Genomic DNA, 22,684 nt, shown 5'->3' on the forward strand with positions numbered 1-22,684 from the left:
CTTTTAACCATTTGGAAGAGTTTACCTGATTGTTGCTTTCCAACTGCCTTTATATCCTTTGTTATATCTCATTCATTATAAACCAATCCGGACAGATTTGTTTGGAGATATCCTGTTAAGATGACAGCTTTTATCAGTCTGAAAATGTTTTAATTTAAAGAAAAAGAGTGATTGGATGATCTGTTTTCTATCTGAAGAAGAGCTGCCCTTGTCAACCTGCATTGGTTTGGTCCTTCTCAATGTATTCATACATTCTTTCACAAATAAGGACACAACATGGGAACGGGGATGCTAGATTTCAGCCCCATTTGATAAAGTGGTAGACTGTGGGTGGCTTTAATAATTTTTAGATGGCGATTACTACTGAAGAAGTGGGGGCTGGATGTCTGGGGGCAGCAAAATGCATGCTGAGGATGGAGCCCACTCATCCATGGTAAGAGTGGCTCTGAATAGACTGGATAGGTCCAATGGCTATAAAGTAACATACTCTAGTGTTAAGGAATTTCTGTCTAGAACACATTAGAGTCATTGCTTCAATAGTAATGTAATTTTTTCTTTTTCTTTTTTTTTTGGTCTTTTTAGGGCTGCACCCTCAACATATGGAAGTTCCCAGGTGGGGGTCAAGCTGGAGCTGCAGCTGCCAGCCTACATCACAGCCACAGCAACACAGGATCTGAGCTGCATCTGCATCTGCGACCTGCACCACAGCTCAATGGCAACACTGGATCCTTAACCCACTGAGCCAGGCCAGGGATTGAACCCACATCTTCATGGATACTAGTTGGGTTCTTTACTGCTGAGCCAGGACCATGATGATGAGAACTCCCGTAAAGTAATTTTAAATAAGTTAAAATGTTTGAATAATATCTACCTTTTTACTTTTTTTATACAAATAAATCCCTCATAGTTTGCTTAATTGGGGCTTTAGCTTTTCAGATATCATATTAAATTAATTTCCAAAGGACTGATTTAAGGATAAAGTGAATTTTTTCTCATAATTTAAATGGCAGTTATGAAACAGATAATTGCTTACCTATTAAGATTTAATAATACAATGTTAAAAAGCAAATTTAAATAAAAGATAATGAATCTAAGGAAAAATGATTAACCTCTTCACTGTAAAATGGGCAAATCAATTTTTAAAAAGGACAATGTGTTATACTTAAACTGGCTATATCCTGAAAAGTTAAAAAAAAAAAATCTGAACATAATGAGGTTTTTACCTCTGAAAGCTGTGGTGGTCAATGAGAAGTGACTTACAAAATGGTCTCAAATCCACATACTAAAACTGCCAAACACATGCATTTGATAAAGATTAACTTGGCACAGAACTGTGTCAGTGACCAAGAACATTCTTGAAAGGTTGGGGGGTAATTTTAAGGCCAATGTTTAACTAAGAGATTCCATCTGCTTAATTACAATCTTTGTGCTATACCTTTCCAGCAAGAGTTGACAAATACATTGTTTTAGGTGAAAAAGATAACAAAATGGTGCAAATTAACCAGTCTTAAATATAATCTAAACGCAACACAATAATCTTTTTTGATTTTATCTTTTTCTACACTTTTCTTCTTGGTTTGGTGAAATCATGGTCATAAGGAAAGGTTGAATGTTTAGTATAAAGTATTCATTTCAAGCATGAGTATTTAATATCATCTATAGGTTCTTTAGAATACTATGTATTTGTTAGTTCTTACCAATATCAATCTTGGAAACCAAAAGATTAAATAACTTTTAAAACTGTAGTTTGTATAGGAATGTTGTTTTCCAAGTAAAAAAGTTTCTTCAGGAAGTTAACTAATGTATTATGTAAGATACAGAAATTGAAAATGCTTGTGGCATCAAATTTTGTTCCATAAGAAATTAATACTAACATTTTTGAAGTCTTTATAAAGTGTGATACTTTCAGGACTTCCAGGTACAGAAAATCCAGAAATAGTAAATACAATCTCTGGGCAGAATTTTTTAACTTGTTAACTTAGCTGCCTACAACTTTTTTTTTTTTTTATTTTTAGTTATCTGTCGTGGTGCAGTTGGGACAGCTCCATCTGTTATGATATGATCAATTTATTTCTCATGTATATGCATAAATACATGCAAATGTGTTTTATTTCTTAAATAGAAGGACACTTAGATTTTGTGCTAACTTAGTTGTGCTTAGACTACTGGTGCTATAACAGTCCAAAGTATACTGTAGGCAATTAGCAGCAAAATATGACTGATAAACAACACTCACTTTCTTATTGATATAGTAGGGGTCCAGGTCCTCCAGTGGCTCTGACACCATCTCTGGAGGGATGTCTCCATAAATAAAAGGAAGGTTCTTTCCAGCTTCCAAGTCACTATTTGGCTTTGGGCCATGTTCATCGTCATCTTTCTTGTCTGGTTTGGGATTCTTAGCCTTTTCTTCTGCAATGCGTCTTTCAATGGCCGCAAGAGATTCTCTGGTGAAGAAGTTGAAGCTGTCAGGTCCTGGTGGTACAAGCACTGTTTGCTCCATCTTGTCATCCTGCACATTTTAATCACCATTTACTCTGCATATGAAAGTTCTAAAAAAAAAAAAAAAAGATACAGATACTGTAAGGAGATTAAGAGAAGGTCTTAAAATTTACAGACTCTGTCATGAAATATGAACAAGAAGGTTGAAATGTTCGTTTCTAATGAAATCCGAGTGCAATTACTAAACAGAAATTATTTTTTTAAAATGACTCTTAAAAAAAAAAAAAAGAGTTTCCCTTGTGACTCAGTGGTTAATAAATCTGACTAGCAACCATGAGGATGAAGGTTCAATCCCTGGCCTCGCTCAGTGGGTTAAGGATCCGATGTTGCCATGAGCTGTGGTGTAGGTCGCAGACACAGCTCAGATCCTGTGTTGCTGTGGCTGTGGTGTAGGCCAGTGGCTACACCTCTGGTTCGATCCCTAGCCTGGGAACTTCCATATGCTGTGGGGGTGGCCCTAAAAAAAAAAAAAGCAAAAAAAAAATGACCCTTTTAACAAAATGTTTAAGTATGCAAAGCAGTATTGTCAACTCTAGGCATGAAGTCATCCAGCAGCTCTCTAGAACATATTCATCTTACATAACTGGAACTTTATGCCCCATGAATAGTAAATCCTCGTTTCCCCCTCCCCCAGCTTCTGGCAACAACCATTCTACTTTATGCTTCTATGAGTTTGGCTTAACAGACATTTCTATCTCAAGTTTTGTCAAACGTCCCATGTTTATTAATTCTTATGCTTTGCCAAGATGGGAACTATGCCATAACTTAAGAAAGTAGCTCAAGTATAGCCTTAATTAAAGTACATTAGCTAAATACAACCATGTCCCAAATGGGTTGTTTACTCTGCGAGCCACCCAGAAGCTGAGGATGTATCCTCATAGAGACCACAGTTAGCTCACCGACAGGATGAAGTAGAAAGGTAGTTGTCTCTGAGAGGATATAAAATCCAACCCTGTAATCCTCATAAGTGGCTCCTGGCCAAGCTGATCAGAACAGTTTGCTGCAGCCAGCCTTAATGACCAGTGAAAGAGCCACTGCTGCCCTGATTGAGCCTTCATCTATTCTGAGATAGAAACAACCAGAACTGGAGTTCCCATCGTGGCGCAGTGGTTAACGAATCCGACTAGGAACCATGAGGTTGTGGGTTCGGTCCCTGCCCTTGCTCAGTGGGTTAAGGATCTGGTGTTGTCCTGAGCTGTGGTGTAGGTTGCAGACACGGCTTGGATCCCGTGTTGCTGTGGCTCTGGCGTAGGCCGGTGGCTACAGCTCCGATTAGACCCCTAGCCTGGGAACCTCCATATGCCGCGGGAGCGGCCCAAAGAAATAGCAAAAAGACAAAAAAAAAAAAAAAAGAAACAACCAGAACTGACCTGTCACGTTATCAGCAATGCTAGAGTCGGCTTACTTGAACATGCACAGAAAGAGACAATCCAAGGTTAGACAAATGTCATTTATATGACTAAGAATGAGAGACAGACTCGACTGAAAAGAAATTACTAGATTGGGCTGCGGGTGGAAGAAGAAAGCCGTAGGTGCAGGAGACAGCAGGATTCTCTCATTTCAGGGTAAAAATTATCGGAAAGAAGACAATTCCCTGAGCTCCATAGGAACTGAAGTGCTTTTCTTCACTAAGGCAGTAATATTCTTGCTGATCCTATAGTCCTGTCCTGCTAAACAAATTATGAGGACCTCAGGCAAAACTCTCAACTCTATGGGGCAGTCAGTCTCGAGCTGTTGCCAGAGGCCAAATCCCAAATGTATTGTTTTAAGGCATTTAATATCAGCTCAAATTTCATGGATATTACTGAGCCAAAACATCTCAGAGCCTAAGCTACCTTGCAGCCATGAGTTTTATTTGGACACTTCATTAACTCATTAAGGTCAGCAAGCTATGATACGGTTAATTGCAGCTTTGGCATATATAACCAGTAACAATAAAATTGCAGCCATAACTACCTTTTGAGAGGTCTTATAGGAATTTCAAATTTCACTGAAGGAGGTTCCCATTACTATGAGGTTTATGACTATTTTTTACTGGGTGACCAAAAACAAGAGGGCATGTAAATCTAAATTTGAACTCTCAGTCCCTTATGTGAACTAACAAAACTTTCAGAGGTTTTCAAAATCTACCTGCAATCGGCTTAGGGCCTGGAAGAAGAGAAAAATTAAATCAGTAAATTGAAGTCGATGGGAAAAGAATATTTTGCCTTAAAAATCTACTTCTCCCATAAGGCATCAGGAAAATACCATCATTTATTTATTTTAAAATAAACATTTAGGGATAACAAACATAGATATATGTATGAATTTATTTTTAACTATTTAGTTTTTGATTAAAAAATTGTATAAATGACATAAATTCAAATTCCTGTATTTTTAGCATTGGTATGGTCTAACTTTATAAATTTAAATCTTTGATCTATTTGGAACTTGTTTTCTATGTGGAGTGAAGAAGAGATCCATTTTTTTTCCCAGTTATTCTAACATTGATTACTGAATAATCTAACTTTTTTCTGCCAATGCGCTTTTTTCCACCAGTGTAAAACCCCCAGAGTCAGCAACAAACTCTACAAACCATAGATAAATTTTCATGAAAGTCAATTAAAAAATCAATGTTATTATTCAGCAATGTTCTGGAGGTACAGACCAATCCAGTTGGTTGTGAGAAACCATTATATTATTTAATAATAAGGATGAAAGAAATAAAATATAGTTATTTGCATATTATATTAATGTGTGCCTAGAAAACTCAATAGACACATCTGAAAATTCCTACAAGTGGTAAAAGAATTGAGATGGCTCAATTTCAAGAGTAAAATAAAAAAAAATCAATAAATTTCCTTTATCGGGACAATACAACTTTAAAAATACAATGGAGGAAATTAGAAGTTTTCCCACTAAGATTAGAAACAAGGCAATGATGTTCCCCCTCATCGATCTTTTCAACATCATACTGGAAATCCTAGCTAATACAATAAGATAAGATAAGGAAATAAAAGGCATATGGACTGCAAAGGAAGAACTAAAAATGTCTTTGCTGATGACACAATTTTTTACATTAAAAAAAGAATTCAAAAGAATTAACAAAAGAACTCTTGGAACTAATAAGCAATTATAGCAAGGTTGCAGGATACAAGGTTAATTCACAAAAACTTTCCTGTATATCAGCAATGAACAGGTAGAATGAGAAATTAAAAGTACATAACCATTTACATTAGAACCTTCACCTTTCCAAATAGATACTTCAGTATAAATTTAACAAATTATGTGTAAAATCTATATGATAAAAATTATAAAACTGATCAAAGAAATCAAGGTACTAAGTAAATAAATGAGACATTCCCCTGTTCATGGATAGGAAGATTCAATATTATCAAAATGTCAGTTCTTCCCAAATTGATTTCTATTGGTCTAGTGATCTACTGATTAATGAAATCTCACTTGAACTATTTTGTGAATATTGCCAACTGACCTAATTTTTTTTTTGTCTTTTGTCTTTTTAGGGCCTCACCCACAGCATGTGGAGGTTTCCAGGCTAGAGGCTGAATATGGAGCTACAGTTGCAGGCCTACACCAGAGCCACAGCAACTCGGGATTCGAGCCACATATGTGACCTACACCACAGCTCACGGCAACGCCACATCCTTAACCCACTGAGCAGGGCCAGGTATCGAACCCCTGTCCTCACAGATACTAGTCAGGTTAATTAACCACTGAGTCATGATGGGAACTCCATGACTCTAAAATTCACATGGAGAAGTAAAAGATCCAAAATGACGGTAAAATATTGAAGGAGAATAAAAAAGTTGGATAGTACCTGACTTTAAGACTTACTATAATGCTATAGTAATCAAGATAGTACAGTACTGGCAAAAGGGGTGAAACATAATAGAAATAGACCCACATAAATATAGTCAACTGATTTTTGATAAAGGATCAAAGGTAATATAATGGAATAAAGACAGTTACTTCCAACAAATGGTGCTGGAACAATTGAACATCTACATGCAAAAGAAATGAATCTAGACACAGACTTTATACTCTTCACAAAAATTAACCTAAAATAGATAATGGATTTGTAAAATGCAAAACTATAAATTGCTAAAAGATAACATAGGAGAAAATGTGGATGATCTTAGGCTAGGTGATGATTTTTGAAATAAACACAAAAAGCATGATCCTGAAAGAAATAATTGATAAGCTAGACTTCCTTAAAATTGAAAACTTCTCCTCTGTGAAAGACAATATCAAGAACATAAAAAGACAAGGCACAGACTGGGAGAAAATATTTGCAAAAGACTAAAGCTGATAAAGGACCGTTATTCAAAATATACAAAAAACTCTTAAAACTCAACAATAAGAAAATGAGCAACTTGATTAAAAAATTGGCCAAAGACCTTAGCAAATACCTCATCGAAGAAGATATACAAATGGAAAATAAGCATATGAAAAGATGCTCCACATCACATGTCATCAGGGAAATGCACATTAAAACAACAATGAGATACCACTACATACCTATTAGAATGGCCAAAATCCAGAACACTAACAACACAAAATGCTGGCAAGGATGTGGAACAACAGAACTCTCATTCATTGCTATTGGGAATGTCAAATGGCACAGCCACTTTGGAAGAAATTTTGGCAACTTTTTAACAAAACTGATTCAGCATATGATCCAGCAATTGTCCTCCTTGGTATTTACCCAAATGAGTTGAAATCTTACATCCACATGAAAACCTGTACATGGCTGTTTATAGCAGCTTCATTCATAACCGCCAAAATTTGGTTACAACCAAGATGTCCTTCAATAGCTAAAAGGATCAGTAAACTGTAGTATATTTAGACAATGGAATTTTATTTAGCACTGAAAAAAAATGAGCTATCAAGCCATGAAATAACATGGAAGAAACTTAATTGCACATATTTACTAAGTGGAAGAAGCCAGTCTGAAAAGGCTATATACTGTATGATTCCAACGATATGACATTTTGGAAAAGGCAAAACTGTGGAAAGAGTAAAAATTCAGTGGTTGCCAGGGGTTAGAGGGAGGGGAGAGATGAGTAGGTAGAGCACAGAGGATTTTTAGGGCAGTGAAACAGCTCTGTATGCTACTATAATGATGGATACATGTCATTATACACTTGTCCAAAACCACAGGATGTTCAACACACTTGAGTCAAGTCTAATGTAAACTATAGACTTTGGGGGATAATGATGTATCAACATAGGTTCATCAGTTGTAATAAATGTTCCACTCTGGTGTGGGATGCTGCCAGTGGACAGTGCTTGTGTAGGAACAGGGCACATACAGAAACTCTACTTCTGCACAGTTTTGCTGTGAACCTAATAGTCTACTTAAAAGGGGGAAAATACAACTGACGGAAATTTCCTAAGCACCATGTAAAGATTTTTTAAAAGCTTTGAATAAACCTAAAAAGAAATACAAATGGGAAGAAGAGAATCTCCTATTCTGGGATAGGAATACAAAAACAACAAAGATAGGAAATTTCCCTACATTAATTAATAAGTTAAATGCAGCCCCCACAAAAATAATAAGACTATTTTAGAACTTTACAAACTCTTTGAAATTTTAAATGGAAAATTAAAAACAACCATAAAGATTGTTTAAAAGAAGTTCAGTTTCAAATTCCTCTTTAAGAGCTGTGTAAGATAAAGTGCTCAGAATTTCCAAATGATATATTTTTTCACTAATTTGTTTATTTTTGTTTAGTTTCATTGCAATCTAATAATATTGTTTGTATCATTTCTGTCTCTTGGAATTTATTGAGATCTCCTTTTGCCCTATTAAAGATTATTTTTAAAATGACTTCATTAAGAACACAGAAAAGAAGCTTATTCCTTGTCTTTGCTCATGTTTTTGTTCTAGTTGGTCTATTATGAGTTGTGAAAAGTGAATTAAATTTTTTTAATATGTTTCTATTTTTCTTGTAGGTTCTATAATTTTTGCTTTACAAATTTCAATGCTATATTATTTGATGTTAGGTATTATAATCAGATAATAAGGGCTTAAATACACTGCAAAAATCTAATTATAATACCTACACATCACATAAGATGGTATGTTTTGCTGATCTATTTGATTTCACCCTTTCCATTTCACTGCTTTAACACTTTCCTTAATGTGTGTATGTTAGGCGTAAATGTGTTTGTCTATAGATATACTGTAAATATATATGACCACTGTGGCCAATCTCTGCCTTTCTGAGGGAGTGCCACATTAGAGATCATTGTCCATGAAACTGCGAATGGAACAAAACTGACCAAAAGCCTTCCTATTCTCCAGAGATAGTCCATTTGAGAAAAAGCCCTCAAGGAAAACCTCCCTGATTACTGGCTGTTGGTACCAACTGGAGAAATAAACAACCAGGAAAATAGAAGAAAAGCACTTTACACTGACAAATACGATCACTTCAAATGCATTACATAATATTATAAATTAGTCCAGATACTGGAATTATATTTCTATATGAGCAACCTAACCCATGTTATAACGACATCATTCTGAGGTTAATGAAAGTGTTTCATCAACTTTAGGTAGACCTTATATTCAAGTATTTCCAAAAAAACCTTTATTTTAGATTAATTATAAGAACAAAAGAAATTTTAAAATTTATAATCTACCCCATAAGTTTACTTATGGAATATCTAAAAACTATCAAATACAATTAAATATTAATATTTGATCAGTTACAGAGAAAAAAGTTCTAAATTGTATTCGGAATCTATACACATTTGCTAAAAAATAGAGAAATAAACCCTGAGATTTTTTCATTTACACTTAAAAGGGAATTTTGCTCTTCAGTGTAAAAATTTGTAACTGAATACCTTAAGTGGTTCTAATTTATGAAATTATCTCAGATATGGGAAAGGGGAAATTACAAAATCTGTGGTGTGAGCTTATACTTTTATCTTTACACAAGAACCAGCATTTAAATGTGCCTTTGGGTTGACAGAGGAGTCTTTGCTCCTTTCAAAAGAGATGAAACAATACAACTTTCTTGGTGAGAAAAGACTTCAAAGATATATATTTTCAAGATGAATATGATATGTATTTAGACAAAATGTAAAAGAGAATTAAAAGAGAGTGAGAACGAACTAAGTAACCACAGCTGGGAACAAAAGATAACAGGAAGTATATGATAACGGACGGCACCTTTGAAAGAATCTTTTTAAAATGGGGGAATAAATAGTGTAGTAGGCAACAGAAAAAAACGGAAGAACAATCCTTTAGGAAGACCAGTAAAACAAAAATGGAAGCCAATTAGGTAAGAAGTCCTAAAGAAGATAAGAAAAAACAAACAAACAAACAAACGAAAAAAACCCAAGAGAAAATAAGTGAAAGCCAGAGGCTGTGAAACAAAAAAGTCTATAAAAAAGCAAAGTAGAATTTGTAAGTGTAAAGAAATAGTAAATTGATAGCAATAGCATAACCAATATTAACTAATGTGGGCAAAAGAAGAATGAAGGGAAATTTTATCAGAATGTACAAGTGTGAAATGAAAGTAATACTACAGTCTGATGATGCCAAACTGATATAAAAAGGGGGCAGCTAAGGGAGCCCCTGTTGTGGCTCAGCACATTAAGAACCTGACATAGTGAGGATGAGGGTTTCATCCCTGGCCTCGCTCAGCGGGTTACGGATCTGGGTGTTGCTGCAAGCTGCAGGGTAGGTCTTAGATGCAGCTCAGATCTGCTGCTGCTGTGGCTGTGGTGTGGGCCTCAACTGCAGCTCCAATTCGATCCCTCGCCTGGGAACTTCCATATGCTGCAGATGCAGTCATAAAAAGAAAAAAAAAAATCTAGTAAATGAAGTATTTTGGCAAAAATGAAAACTATCTTTAAAAATCTGAAAAACATGAGATACCAAAAACGATGATCATAATATTTAAATTTAAAAAGTATGTTATGCAGGCTTAAAACTTAATAAGTTAAAAACTGATGAATTATCTTTCCATAGACAATTTATATTTTACTTCTATAATTTTTTTATGTTTTGCTAAACCTATTTCTATTTACCACTGAGCAGATCCTATTGTATAATTTATCAGTGCCACTCAATCTCCCCAAAGCTTTTTCTTTTTTATGGCCACATCTGCAGCATATGGAATTTCCCAGGTCAGGGACTGAATCTGAGCAGCAGCTCTGACCTAAGATGCAGCTGCAGCAACGTGGGATCCTTCAACTCACCGTGAGGAGCCAGGGATTGAACCTGCACCTTTGCAGCAAGCTGAGCCACTGTAGTAAGATTTTTAACCTACTGAGCCACAGCAGGAACCCCTCCCCAAAGCTTTTCTACCCAAAGCTATAATTATACAATATTGATATGTCTTTACCACCCTATACTATATAATTTGAAGTAAGGAAAATTCATATATCTAAAATTCTGTCTTTAAACTGATTTGATTTTCAAACTGAGGAGAAACCAAGCAGACTCCTGCCAAAATGACTGCCAGCTTCTTGTGGCCCCTGCTACTATTCTGAGACCCAAACCATCTGGGCATGGCAGTTCGTGAGGAAGTGTTTCAGTTGATTTTTGAGGTGTTTCTGCCACCCACTTTACAAAAGAATGTTACTGCCAATAATAATAATAAAAATAACTAGGCAAAATGTTATTCTTACGGTTGTGATCTCACATCATTATTTTTAACACCCAAGAAAGAAACTGCTTTTACATGGAATTTCGCAAGCCTAGGAAATATTGTTTCATGAATTTCTTTTCTAGAAATAATTGGGTTTGGCATGTTGATAATAAAACTCTTTACTTCATGTGGTTTTCAATAAGACCCATTTTTAGTACTACAATAGGGATTAACTAAACAACATATTTCATCCATGTATTTAAAACATTTACATTCTTTAAAAACTTTATTATCCACCCCTAAAATTTTCATGCTATATATGAGATTACATTTGAAGTAAGGTCACATGTCTGATACATGTTCCAATGTACATTTGTTCATTTCAAGAGTATTTTTCAGACCACCCTAAAAATAAAATACAGGCTATAAAATTCAGTCAATTCGTCTAATATCTTCGTTGATCCAATATCAATAAACTACTTTGTTCAAATTGACAACATCATTTATTACTCTGTTGAATAAATAGTCCATATTCATTTGAGGTGTTAATGCAAATTTAACTCAAAGAGTGGAATTAAAAAGTGCTATATGTTGAACTAAAATAAAACACTGCCCCCTAGACAAGTTTGGAATCAAGAAACATATAACCATCACTTTCTTATTAATAAAATTGTCTAATTATTGGACATATTTTGCCTCACTATATAATTATTAAGTTAAATGTTTAGAGAAACAAAATATCGGACCTAATGTTCCAATCCAATTGGGTGCAGTAAACATCTAATATAATCCCAGTTTGGCAATATATTGACACAGTACTTCATGAATTGAAAAAAGATACATAGACTCATTCATATCAATTCCTATAATGTGCTTGACCATGTACACACTCCCAGAGCCCACAAGTTGTACTCCTGCCCCACAGAGAACTCACCTACTCAGTTTGGCTCTAATAGGCATTACCCTTTCTTTAATCATATTTTTCTTTGCCCAATGAGAAATTTTATTTGGAAAAAAATTCATATGGTCCGGTCTTATGTGAAATTACAATTTCCAGACTATGACTTTATACCATTAATTTGTTTCCTAAATGCCTCAAATCACTTGATCACTGCCTAGTATACTATGCATCTGAAACTTAGCGGATTCCTGAGTAAAAAGATGCTTTAACGGTATGAAGTGTTGAAATGTATGTGTCCTTGACTTGGACTGAGAGCTTTAGCCATCAGAAAATCCTTTGTATGGTGGCATGGTAATGCAACATAAGTTTGTGTTTTTGTTTATATTTTTCCTTTCTCTATCATTTCAAGTAAATTGAATTGTGGGATCTTTATTTCCTTAGGAATTTTAGTGGAGCTGTAAACAGGAGCTGCTTAAAGTCCATGCCTTTTTCTTTTCTTTCTTTTTTTTTTTTTGCTTTTTAGAGCAGTACCCATGGCATATGGAAATTCCCAGGCTAGAGGTCGAATCGGCACAACAGCTGCTGGCCTACACCACAGCCACAGCAATGCAGGATCCAAGCTGTGCCTGTAATCACCACCACAGCTCATGACAACACCAGATACTTACCTACCAATTGAGGCCAGGGATTGAACCTGCATTCCTATGGATACTAGTTGGATTCACTACTGCTGAGCCACAACGGGAACTCCCATACTGTTTTTTCTCTCTTGGTAAAATCTTAAATGTGTTGCAGATCGAGGTTAGAAATTCCAGAGCGGGGGAGGCAAGAGAGTTGCACAGGTGAGTGGTGAGCACCTTTAAATGGGAAAGGGGTTGGCAGTGCCCTGGATTGGCAACAAAATCAGCCAAGAGACAGCTGACAGAGAAGATCTTAGTCTTGCCAAAAACCCCTGTACATCTAGCACAGAGGAGAAGATCTTACAGACTTGAAGAGTGAATTGGGCCCCATGGTGGAATTCAATTGTGCAAGGATATACATCTCTACCAACTGCCATGTTGACTCCCAGGCCTTTCCAGTAGGTGGGGTTCTTGAAATGTACGTCTTTGCTCCATTGTCCATTTGACCATGTGACTTGTGTAGCCAGTGGAATGTAAGACAACAAACACAGTCTTCAACCAAACAGAAGCTTTCAAGGCAACACTGTGGTTGATCCAGACTCTGATTCTTTTCCTCTGCCCAGAGCTTAGCATGTCTTAAAGAGGGGCTGGGTCCTGGGATCGGAAGACACATGGAGCAAAGCCGCCAGAGCCAACTGACGGCCACTAACAAGTTTGTAAAGTACTGAGATTCAGGCTTGTCTCACATAGCAAAGCTAACTAACCTGTTCATGAGAGCCACCAATCAATGACCAGATTGCTAAATGGATTAAACAAGTAGCTATCTCTTACACAACCTTTGACTAAGATTCAGCCTATCAGGCTCTGCCTGTAGTTCTGTCATGAAAAAATCAAGTACCATTAGGATGTTTGTTTGTTTGTTTGTTTTTCCTTAGAGAGAAGCTAGTTATAAAAAGTCAGAGGGTGGATAGCCCACATTATAAACCTTGTGAAATTTAGGTCCTCTTCTCGATAATCCTACTCAGAGTAACTGAAGGGAGTTCTTCAGCATGCAATTGACACGTCTGTATTAAGAATACAGCAATGGCCTTAATTAGAAACAAATCATTTAAGTTAAATTCTTTTTGTAAAAGAAGTTTCCCACATTAGAAATAATCTTATTTTGGTGGGTGAGAGAGCAGGTCACAGAGATTTGGCAGGACATAAAGTGTAGAAGACAGGACTTCCCATTGTGGTGCAGCGGAAACTGATCTGACTAGGAACCATGAGGATGAAGGTTCGATCCCTGGCCTTGCTCAGTGGGTTAAGGATCCACCGTTGCTGTGAGCTGTGGTGTAGGTCACAGATGCGGCTCGGATCTTGGATTGCTGTGGCTGTGGCATCGGCTGGCAGCAACAGTTCCGATTAGACCCCTAGCCTAGGAACCTCCATATGCCGAGGGTGCGGCCCTAAAAAGACAAAAAAATAAAAATAAAATAAAATAAAAAATTAGGAGCTTTAAAAATAAATAAATAAAAATAATAAATAAAGAGTAGAAGACATAGATCACAGCTAGGTGTGGGGTTACAGATTTTTGAGAGACTGAGTGTGAGGGGAAAGGCAACAAAAGCCTAATGTGGGCCTCCTAGGTCTGTTTCCCAGGAAATGAGGGAGGCACACCTGGGTCCAGGCTATACGCAGACTTCGCTGGATCACAGAAATGCAGAGGCCAGTCCTGTCCTTTCCTCATGCTCCCTTTCTTCTTGCTCATCTTTTCTGTCCCAACTCTCCTTGATTCTCCATTCTCTTCCTTTTCCTCAGCCTCCATCTCACTTCCTTTGCTCAACTTTCCTACCCTCCCCTTCCTTTGCAGAAATGTCAGGAGTTCATTCAATTTTTTCTGGAAAACCACTGTCAAAAAGTAATTTAATATAACCCCTCACAAAGATATAGATGGAACGAATGACTTTATTCTTGCTGCTTTCTCTCAAGCAATGGAAATCATTTGTTCCAAGGGCCCTGGTCAAGCTGGGGGTTGTGTAGCTATAAGCAGCACCCACGGGGGTTGTGTAGCTATAAGTAGCACCCACCCAATGGCAAATGCTAGAGTCAGCATTTGTCCCTTTATGGCTCTGGGACAATAATGGGAGGAAAAAAAATCAGGCTTACTTGGTATAATTCCCACTGAAGGAAAACAGAAGCTAGCATTTGAGCACAAGATGTCATGAGAGGAAAATGGTTACACTCTCTCTTCGCAAATATCTACCTTGATCATTTTTGTGAAGTAATGCAATACTTACAATTAGTATATAAACATTTTTAGGATTCATGGCACACATAATTAAATTCTGTACATCTCTTTGGTGATATCTTTACTGAATATCTAGGCATTAGTGTTCTTAAGAACTCATAGCTATGTTTATTTGTATTTGGGGGGACTTTCACCCTTCACTCTTATGAGTGTTGCCTGGACAGCTCAGAGTGTAACATAGTTCAAGAGAAGTCCCAGAGCTGCTGCAGCCAGAAGGGGTTTGAAATGGTGTCACAGAACGTGGCCTGGAGGGTGTAATTCTGCTCAGGAGGCTCTTCTTTAGCATAAACTCCATTGGAAGTTACTCTTTCTGCTCAAAGGAATTTCTATGACATCATCTCTCCACAAAGCAAAACTGCCCAGGGCAGAGCTGACAGATGGAGAAATATAGCACAGCAGAGGGGCATCTGAGTAGAGACAGGACAAAATTACAGGGGGAAGAAAAAGAGAAAGAGATGGCAGAGGCCGGGACAGAAGAGTGTTGCACACAGAGAATGCCCTGGGGAGGGGTAACTGCTCTCAGACACGTTCACTTTTCACAGTGGTCTGCACACAAAGGGACCCTCCCTGAGTCAGAGGAATTGACACCAGAAGTATCAGAGCTGCCAAAATTCAGTTGAAAAGATTCTGTATATATAAAATCTGAACGCTGAACAATTACAGGCAAAATAATACTACTATGTGCAATTATTACTATGAATGCTTATTTAAAAAAAAAACAAAACTTATTAGTACAGGATAAGCTGAAAGAATGTATAGGAAATAAATAGATTCTAAAAGATGAAAGATGGAGAAAATATTTTGATCCAAAATTCACTATAATAAATTTGTTGTATATGTTATTTATCATCTATGATATAAAATTATCCTTATTATATGCATTTATACTTATGTTAGCTGCTTTACCATTCAGTCTATAGTCTAAATTCAGTCATTCCCACTACATTCCTTTTGTGGTATACAGGTCTGTCTTAAAGTGACTCTCTAGCTATTTAAATACTATTACTACATTCAATGAAAACTTACAATACCCTCTAGCTATTGCTATAGTTTTATCAAGATTGAGTGCCCACCAGCTGATGATTATCACAGATTTGTATAAAGTGGACACAACCAGATGTCCAGCACATCTGCCACGGCAGAGCCTTAGCCAGGACTATTCTTGTCTCTTGACACATGGTATATGCAGTCAGTTTTGTGTGTTCTTCAAATATTTATTGAAAGTACACCATGTACAAGGCACTGGGCCGGGCAGCAAAGGATGTAAGTTAGCATGTGGAAAAGAACAATATCGGGGATCCTGGAAGGTGAGTAAATTCCTTTGATGACCTACATTATGAAATCAATTTTCCCCCGCTTGGACCTTGACCTGAGAATTAGGCATTTTCTGATCATAACAGATTCATTGTTTTAGTTCCACGGTAGAGAGAGATGGAGTTTGAACACTGAAGCACTGAAAACTCAATATCTCTCCCAACCCTGTAAGTGAAGAGAATGTTGTGTGCATTTGTGTGTGAGTGTGTGTGTGTGAGTGTGTGTGTGTGTGTGTATACGTGCATAGGAGGGCAGTGAGCTGCAACGCTCTTCTGAATTATCCCTGATAAACCATGTTTTAATAATTGGACAGCCATTGTGCCATCTGCAGTCAGTCTTACACAATCATCAGGCCAAAGTGATTATTCTCTCATCTAGATGTACATTTTACCACTCGTGTCATTTAAAGATATTTTTGGTACCTCAAGCTGAATGTTAATAAACACGTGAGACAGGAAAAAATGAAGTTCAATCCATGTCCCACATTCTTCCCACCTAACCAATTTCGTGGTGCCCATGCCTTTTCTTCAAGTGTCAGTGAAGCACTGGAAAGGGCCAATTAAAGCAAAAATTCCTAAAGAAAAAAATGTGTGAGTTTTGGATCCACTTCTGTTCTCCCAGCTCAATATATTTCCTAACATTTAAGGGCTGAGAAAAATTTCCCTTTTTGTTATCCTCCATAGCAGGTGGCAGCTGAAGTTGTTCAATTACATGCTTTGTTAAATAAAACCTCATAAATAATTTAAATATAATTATTACATTCAACGAAAACTTACACTCATACTATTTTTCCTTCTGCTTCAATTTCCAAATATTTTTCACCTGGTACTTCACCCTCATTCTACCCCTCAATGCCCAAGAAAGTCCCAAAGCCTCTGGGCCAGGCAGGGTATTATTGTTTGTTTGTTTTTGTCTTTTTAGGGCTGAACCTGTAGCATATGGAAGTTCCCAGGCTAGGGGTCGAATTGAAGCTGTAGCTGCTGGCCTACGCCCCAGCCACAGCAACACAGGATCTGAGCTGCATCTTCGACCTACACCACAGCTCATGGCAACATTGAATCCCTAACCATTGAGCAAGGCCAGGGACGGAATCCGTATCCTCATGGATACTAGCTGCATTCGTTACCACGGGGACACAAGAATTCCAGGGTATGATTGTTTTTTTAAAATGTTATAGAGTTGATCTAGAAAAGCGCTTGACTTGTTGAGACAACTGCTCTTCTTTTCTGGGTAAAGTGTTGAGTGGAGAAACATAATAGTGTTTAAAGGTCACTGGGATTGGGCTGGCAGATTGGGGTAGGGAGAGGCAGGGTCACCTTAAGTCAGGGAAGGTACTAGTAGCCACCATGATGATTTAAGGCATCTGACTAGAATTGCCAGAGAGAATACATGACACTCAGCTAAAGCTGAACCTCAGATAAACAACACATTCTCTTCTTTTTAGTATAATCATGTGCCATACAATATTGGAGGCATACTTAAATACTAAAAAATTATTCATTGTTTACCTGAAATTCAAAGATACCTGGGTATCCTCTATTTTTATTTGTTAAATCTGGCAACCCTAAATCTGAAGAAAAGCCTTTTCGGCTAATGAATTCTTTTCACATAGCCTAACATTCGATTAATTAACATTTTTAGTTCAGTGAACAAGCATTCGCCTTTAAAAGACAAATACCTCTGGGAAGTATCCGAGTCAGTCATAGGTTGGTGTGAATACACTTAAAAATACTACTTACTTCTCAATGTCTAGCTCCTTTCTTTGAATCAAAGTGGGTTAATCAGTCAGACTGCGGGCCTGAGAACTTTTTTTTTTTTTTTTTTTTCCCGGTGGGAAGAGTGTGTGATTGGGCAGAAACTTATATCAGTGGAAGGAGACTCACAGATGAACTGATTTGAGTGGGGATTTTTCTGACAGAATTATCAAGTGCCGGAAAGAGACTATATAAAAGGATGGGATGGGGCCAAGATATAAGGTAATAGTGCCAGAGAAAACCTACTTATTCTAGAATTTTTTCTTGAAGTCAGTGTTTAACTCATGCAGAGAACTCAGTAGTGGACTTTATTTTTCAAGAGTGGATAATGATAAATGTTAAAATTAGTGGCAAGGAGATTTTCACAAATGGTCAAGAGACGGCAATAGAGACAAAATTGCAAGACAGATCGAGTTAACTGATGTCACTGTGGCCTCAATATGTGTAAATAATGGTGGTTATAGTGATAACATTGGCTTCTATTTTAAACTGAAATTTCAAATAGAAGGTGCTGAAAACACAGATCTTGGCGAAGATATCTGTTTCTTCACAAGCTGTGTAATCAGATCACTAAGGAGGAAACTGATAAACCTAAATAGCCATGATAACAAGGAGAAAAATTGCTCTTACCCATTTGTGTGAGCCATAAACCTATGAACTTTTGAGAGATAAAGCAGTTACACACTCCCTTCAGTCCTGCATGTGGAATAATATATTCCTAGCAAAAGTGAGAGCACAATATGAATTTGGCAACGTTTAGCTCTTAAAGCGAGTCTAGACTGATAAAGCCTAACCCAGTTACCAGAGTCCATAGCCTCTACTGTCTTCATCACTCACAGGGCACAAGACAGATATTTTCTTATAAAACACAGCTAATATGTTGTACATTTACCATTGCTACGAACCCTTTTTTCACTTCCCATAACACCCAGAAGTGTAATATGTACTTAACAGCCCTCCAAATTTTTTGATTAATTAAAGAATTGTTCATTAAAATTTACATTTTAAAGTGAAATCCCCCAGGAGTTCCCATTGTGGCTCAGCAGTAATGAACCCGACTAGGATCCAGGAGGACTTGGGCTCAATCCCTGGCCTTGCTCAGTGGGTTAAGGATCTGGCATTGCCATGGGCTATGGTGTAGGTCACAGACATGGCTCGGGTCCTGTGTTGCTGTGGCTGTGGTGTAGGCAGGCAGCTGTAGCTCCAATTCGAACCCTGGCCTGGGAACTTCCGTATGCCATGGGTGGGGCCCTTAAAAGACAAAAAAAAAAAAAAAAAAAGAAAGGATAATTCTCCAAACATATTCTAAATTCAAAAGCCTAATATTTTGTATTATCCATTGGTAGATTCATATTGCTATTTGTCACTCACAACCAAATAATCCAAGTTTAAAATTTCATTTTCCTAAGATCTGTGTTGAAAATAACACAATTTACCAAAATTAATTCAGGCTACAATTATATTCTATTTTAATTACTGGTTTGCTATTGCACCACAATCTATATGAAACAGATGTCAGGACATAATGATCTAACCTGCATTAAGTAGTTTTTATTTTTTACCCCCTCTTGAACAATGACTTTTATGGGAAACAAAGCTAAACAGCTACGAGACTGATGCAAAAATTTACACAATGCACAGCTTTGCAGGAATGTACTAATTCGGGACAGATGCTACAGAGAGATTGGAAATAAAATCTTTTTTTTTCTAGAGCAGCACTGCTTGCTCTCAATTGAGATGAAGAAGAGATTTTCTCTTTTTTTGGAGGGAGGGGTCTTTTTTCCTTTTCTTGGGCCGCTCCTGCAGCATATGGCGTTTCCCAGGCTAGGGGTCGAATCAGAGCTGTAGCCGCCAGCCTACGCCAGAGCCACAGCAACGCGGGATCCGAGCCGCATCTGCAACCTACACCACAGCTCATGATACCGCCGGATCTTTAACCCACTGAGAAAGGCCAGGGATCGAACCCACAACCTCATGGTTCCTAGTCGGATTCATTAACCACTGTGCCACGACGGGAACTCCAGAAGAGATTTTCTTTTCCTTTCATTCCTTCTTTTTTAAAATTCGCATAACTCGTCTAAAATTATTTAAACACTGGCTTTACAAGGAAAGAAAATTGACAGTTTCATGGCACTTTTAAAGAGTTTATCTATCTGGTAACCAAAGCAGAGGGTCCTTACAAGAGGGACTTAGTTATACTAATTTGAATTTTTAAAAAGTGTGTGCTTTATTTAGTTTGAGCTTCATTATGAGCCTAGAAACAGGGTTTTAAAAACATCAGGGATTCAACAGCGCTGAAAGAGGACATTATCTGAGCTATGGGATGGGGTTGATAGGCCTGCTGTATGTGCAAGCATTACTCAGCACTCTGGGCATCTTAATAACCTGACAAATCTTGCTGGCTGTATAGACAAGTGAAGACCTTTTTTGCAGAGTTCCCATCGTGGCTCAGTGGTTAATGAATCCGACAAGGAACCATGAGGTTGTGGGTTCGATCCCTGGCCTTGCTCAGTGGGTTAAGGATTTGGTGTTGCCATGAGCTGTGGTGTAGGTTGCAGACACGGCTTGGATCCTGCGTTGCTGTGGCTGTGGTGTAGGCTGGCAGCTACAGCTCCGATTCGACCCCTAGCCTGGGAACCTCCATATGCCGCAAGAGCAGCCCAAGAAATGGCAAAAAGACAAAAAGAAAAAAAAAAGACCTTTTTTGCTACTGCTCGATTGCTTTTGTTTGTTTTGTTTTCCCCCCAAAAAAGGCAGAAAAGACAGCTTCAGCATTAAGGAAAAAGGCAAATTGCAAATATCTAACAGGAACTAAATCAACTAAATCTCTTGGACCCTATGTTCTCCCCCATCTCTCCTACAAGTATAAGCAAAATCATTCTGTCTGATCTACTGGAGAACTAAAACATGTGCCACATTGTGTTCAGTAACCGTTTTCCTAAATGAATGATTAAAGGAATGAGTTCAGGGAGTTCCCGTTATGGTTCAGCGGGTTACGAATTGTGCTAGTATCCATGAGGATGTGGGTTCAATCCCTGGCCTTGCTCAGTGGGTTAAAGATACGGCTTTGCTGTGAGCTGTGGTGTAGGTCACAGATGAGGTTTGGATCTGGTGTTGCTGTGGCTGTGGTGTAGGCCAGCAGCTGCAGCTCCGATTTAAGCCCTAGCCTGGGAATTTCCATATGCTCCAGGTACGGCCCTAAAAAGAAAAAAAGAAAAGGAATGAGCTCAGAATCAGTGGCTCAATCCTAGGCCATCTGCTCAGAGCACAGGTCATAATAAGGGCAACGCCACTGTCCTTCTCCCTCATCTCCTTCTAACACATATGGTATTACCAAACTAAGGGAGCTCAAATACACAGCAATAAAAACACTTTTAGAGCTTCAGTCAGGTAAAAATTTTCCTTTCTACAAAATCTAAAATGTAACAAATATTCAGTAAGGTAAGACTTTTTCAATTTGTGGAGAACTAAAATAATATCGCATATTTCTTGTTATCTCATAGACACTGAATTTTGAGAATATAAACCATTTTATTCATAAAAATCACCCAGGGTGGAGTTCCCATTGTGGTGCAGTGGAAACGAATCTGACTAGTATCCACAAGGATGAGGGGTCTATCCCTGGCCTCGCTCAGTGGGTTAGGGATCTGGCATTCCTGTGAACTGTGGTGTATGTCATAGACACAGCTCGGATCCTGCAATGCTTTGGCTGTGGTAGAGGCTGGCAGCTGTATCTCCAGTTCAATCCTTAGCCTAGGAATTTCCATATGCCGCAGGTGCAGCCTTAAAAAAAGCAAAAAAAAAAAAAAAAAACCATCATCCAGGGAGCCTTTTGAAAACACAAGTCCAAAGTCTAGCCCAAGATTTTGTTTTGAGGACTGAAGTTGAAGCTGGAATATGTTTTTCTTTTTATTTCTTTAAACTTCTTTAATTAAAGTATAGTTGATTTACAATGTTCTGTCACTTTCTGCTGTATAGCAAAGTGACTCAGTCATTCATATATATACATTCTTTTTCTCATATTATTTTTCATCATGTTCTATCACAAGTGATTGGATATAGTTCCCTCTGCTATACATTAGGATCTATAAATTAAGATTCAATTTGTGGAGAACTAATTTATCCATTCTAAATGTAATAGTTTATATCTACTAACCCCCAACTCCCAGTCCATCCCACTCTATCTCCCTCTCCCTAGGAAACCACAAGTCTGTTTTCCATGTCTGTGAGTCTGTTTCTGTTCTGTAGATAGTTTCATTTGTGACATATTTTATGGAATCTGTTTTTAGACCATCTGTCTGGGTAATTAAGATGTAGGTCCTATATTTAATCAATGGTCCAGTGTTGAAAAACACCAGTAAAGCTGAATAAATTAGGTAAGGACACCTGTTGTTATATCAAAAGCAAGCATTTGGTACCTGAAGAATTAAGTTAATTCATGCAAGTATCAGTTATTGATTAGAGAGGGTCTGTAATTCAGTAATTTATTTAATTTTATTTATTTTTTTGTCTTTTTTTTTTTTTTGACTTTTAGGGCCACACGCATGGCATATGGAGGTTCCCAGGCTAGGAGTCGATTCAGAGCTGTAGCTGCCGGCCTACGCCAAAGCCACAGCAATGCGGGATCTGAGCCATGTCTGCAACCTACACCACAGCTCACCAGATCCCTAACCCACTGAGCAAGGCCAGGGATCAAACAAGCA

The 22,684-nt window shown here is 37.6% G+C and overlaps 1 protein-coding gene across 8 annotated transcripts in view; it reads right to left on the reverse strand.

Annotated features, from left to right (window-relative positions):
- Positions 1 to 22,684, reverse strand: part of SCN1A (sodium voltage-gated channel alpha subunit 1) — a 172,496-nt gene that overhangs the window by 99,073 nt on the left and 50,739 nt on the right. For 5 of the 8 annotated variants that reach the window (XM_047772791.1, XM_047772794.1, XM_047772795.1 and 2 more), the window contains exon 2: positions 2,237 to 2,549. In XM_047772791.1, coding sequence (XP_047628747.1) covers positions 2,237 to 2,500 — 264 coding nt within the window. In that variant the 5' untranslated portion in view covers positions 2,501 to 2,549. Of the gene's footprint in view, positions 1 to 2,236; positions 2,550 to 22,684 lie in introns of those variants that run through there. The other 3 variants (XM_047772798.1, XM_047772796.1, XM_047772797.1) reach the window with 1 other exon arrangement.

Source organism: Phacochoerus africanus, chromosome 3 (genome assembly GCF_016906955.1).
Source record: "Phacochoerus africanus isolate WHEZ1 chromosome 3, ROS_Pafr_v1, whole genome shotgun sequence".
In the NCBI taxonomy this organism is placed as follows: Eukaryota; Metazoa; Chordata; class Mammalia; order Artiodactyla; family Suidae; genus Phacochoerus; species Phacochoerus africanus.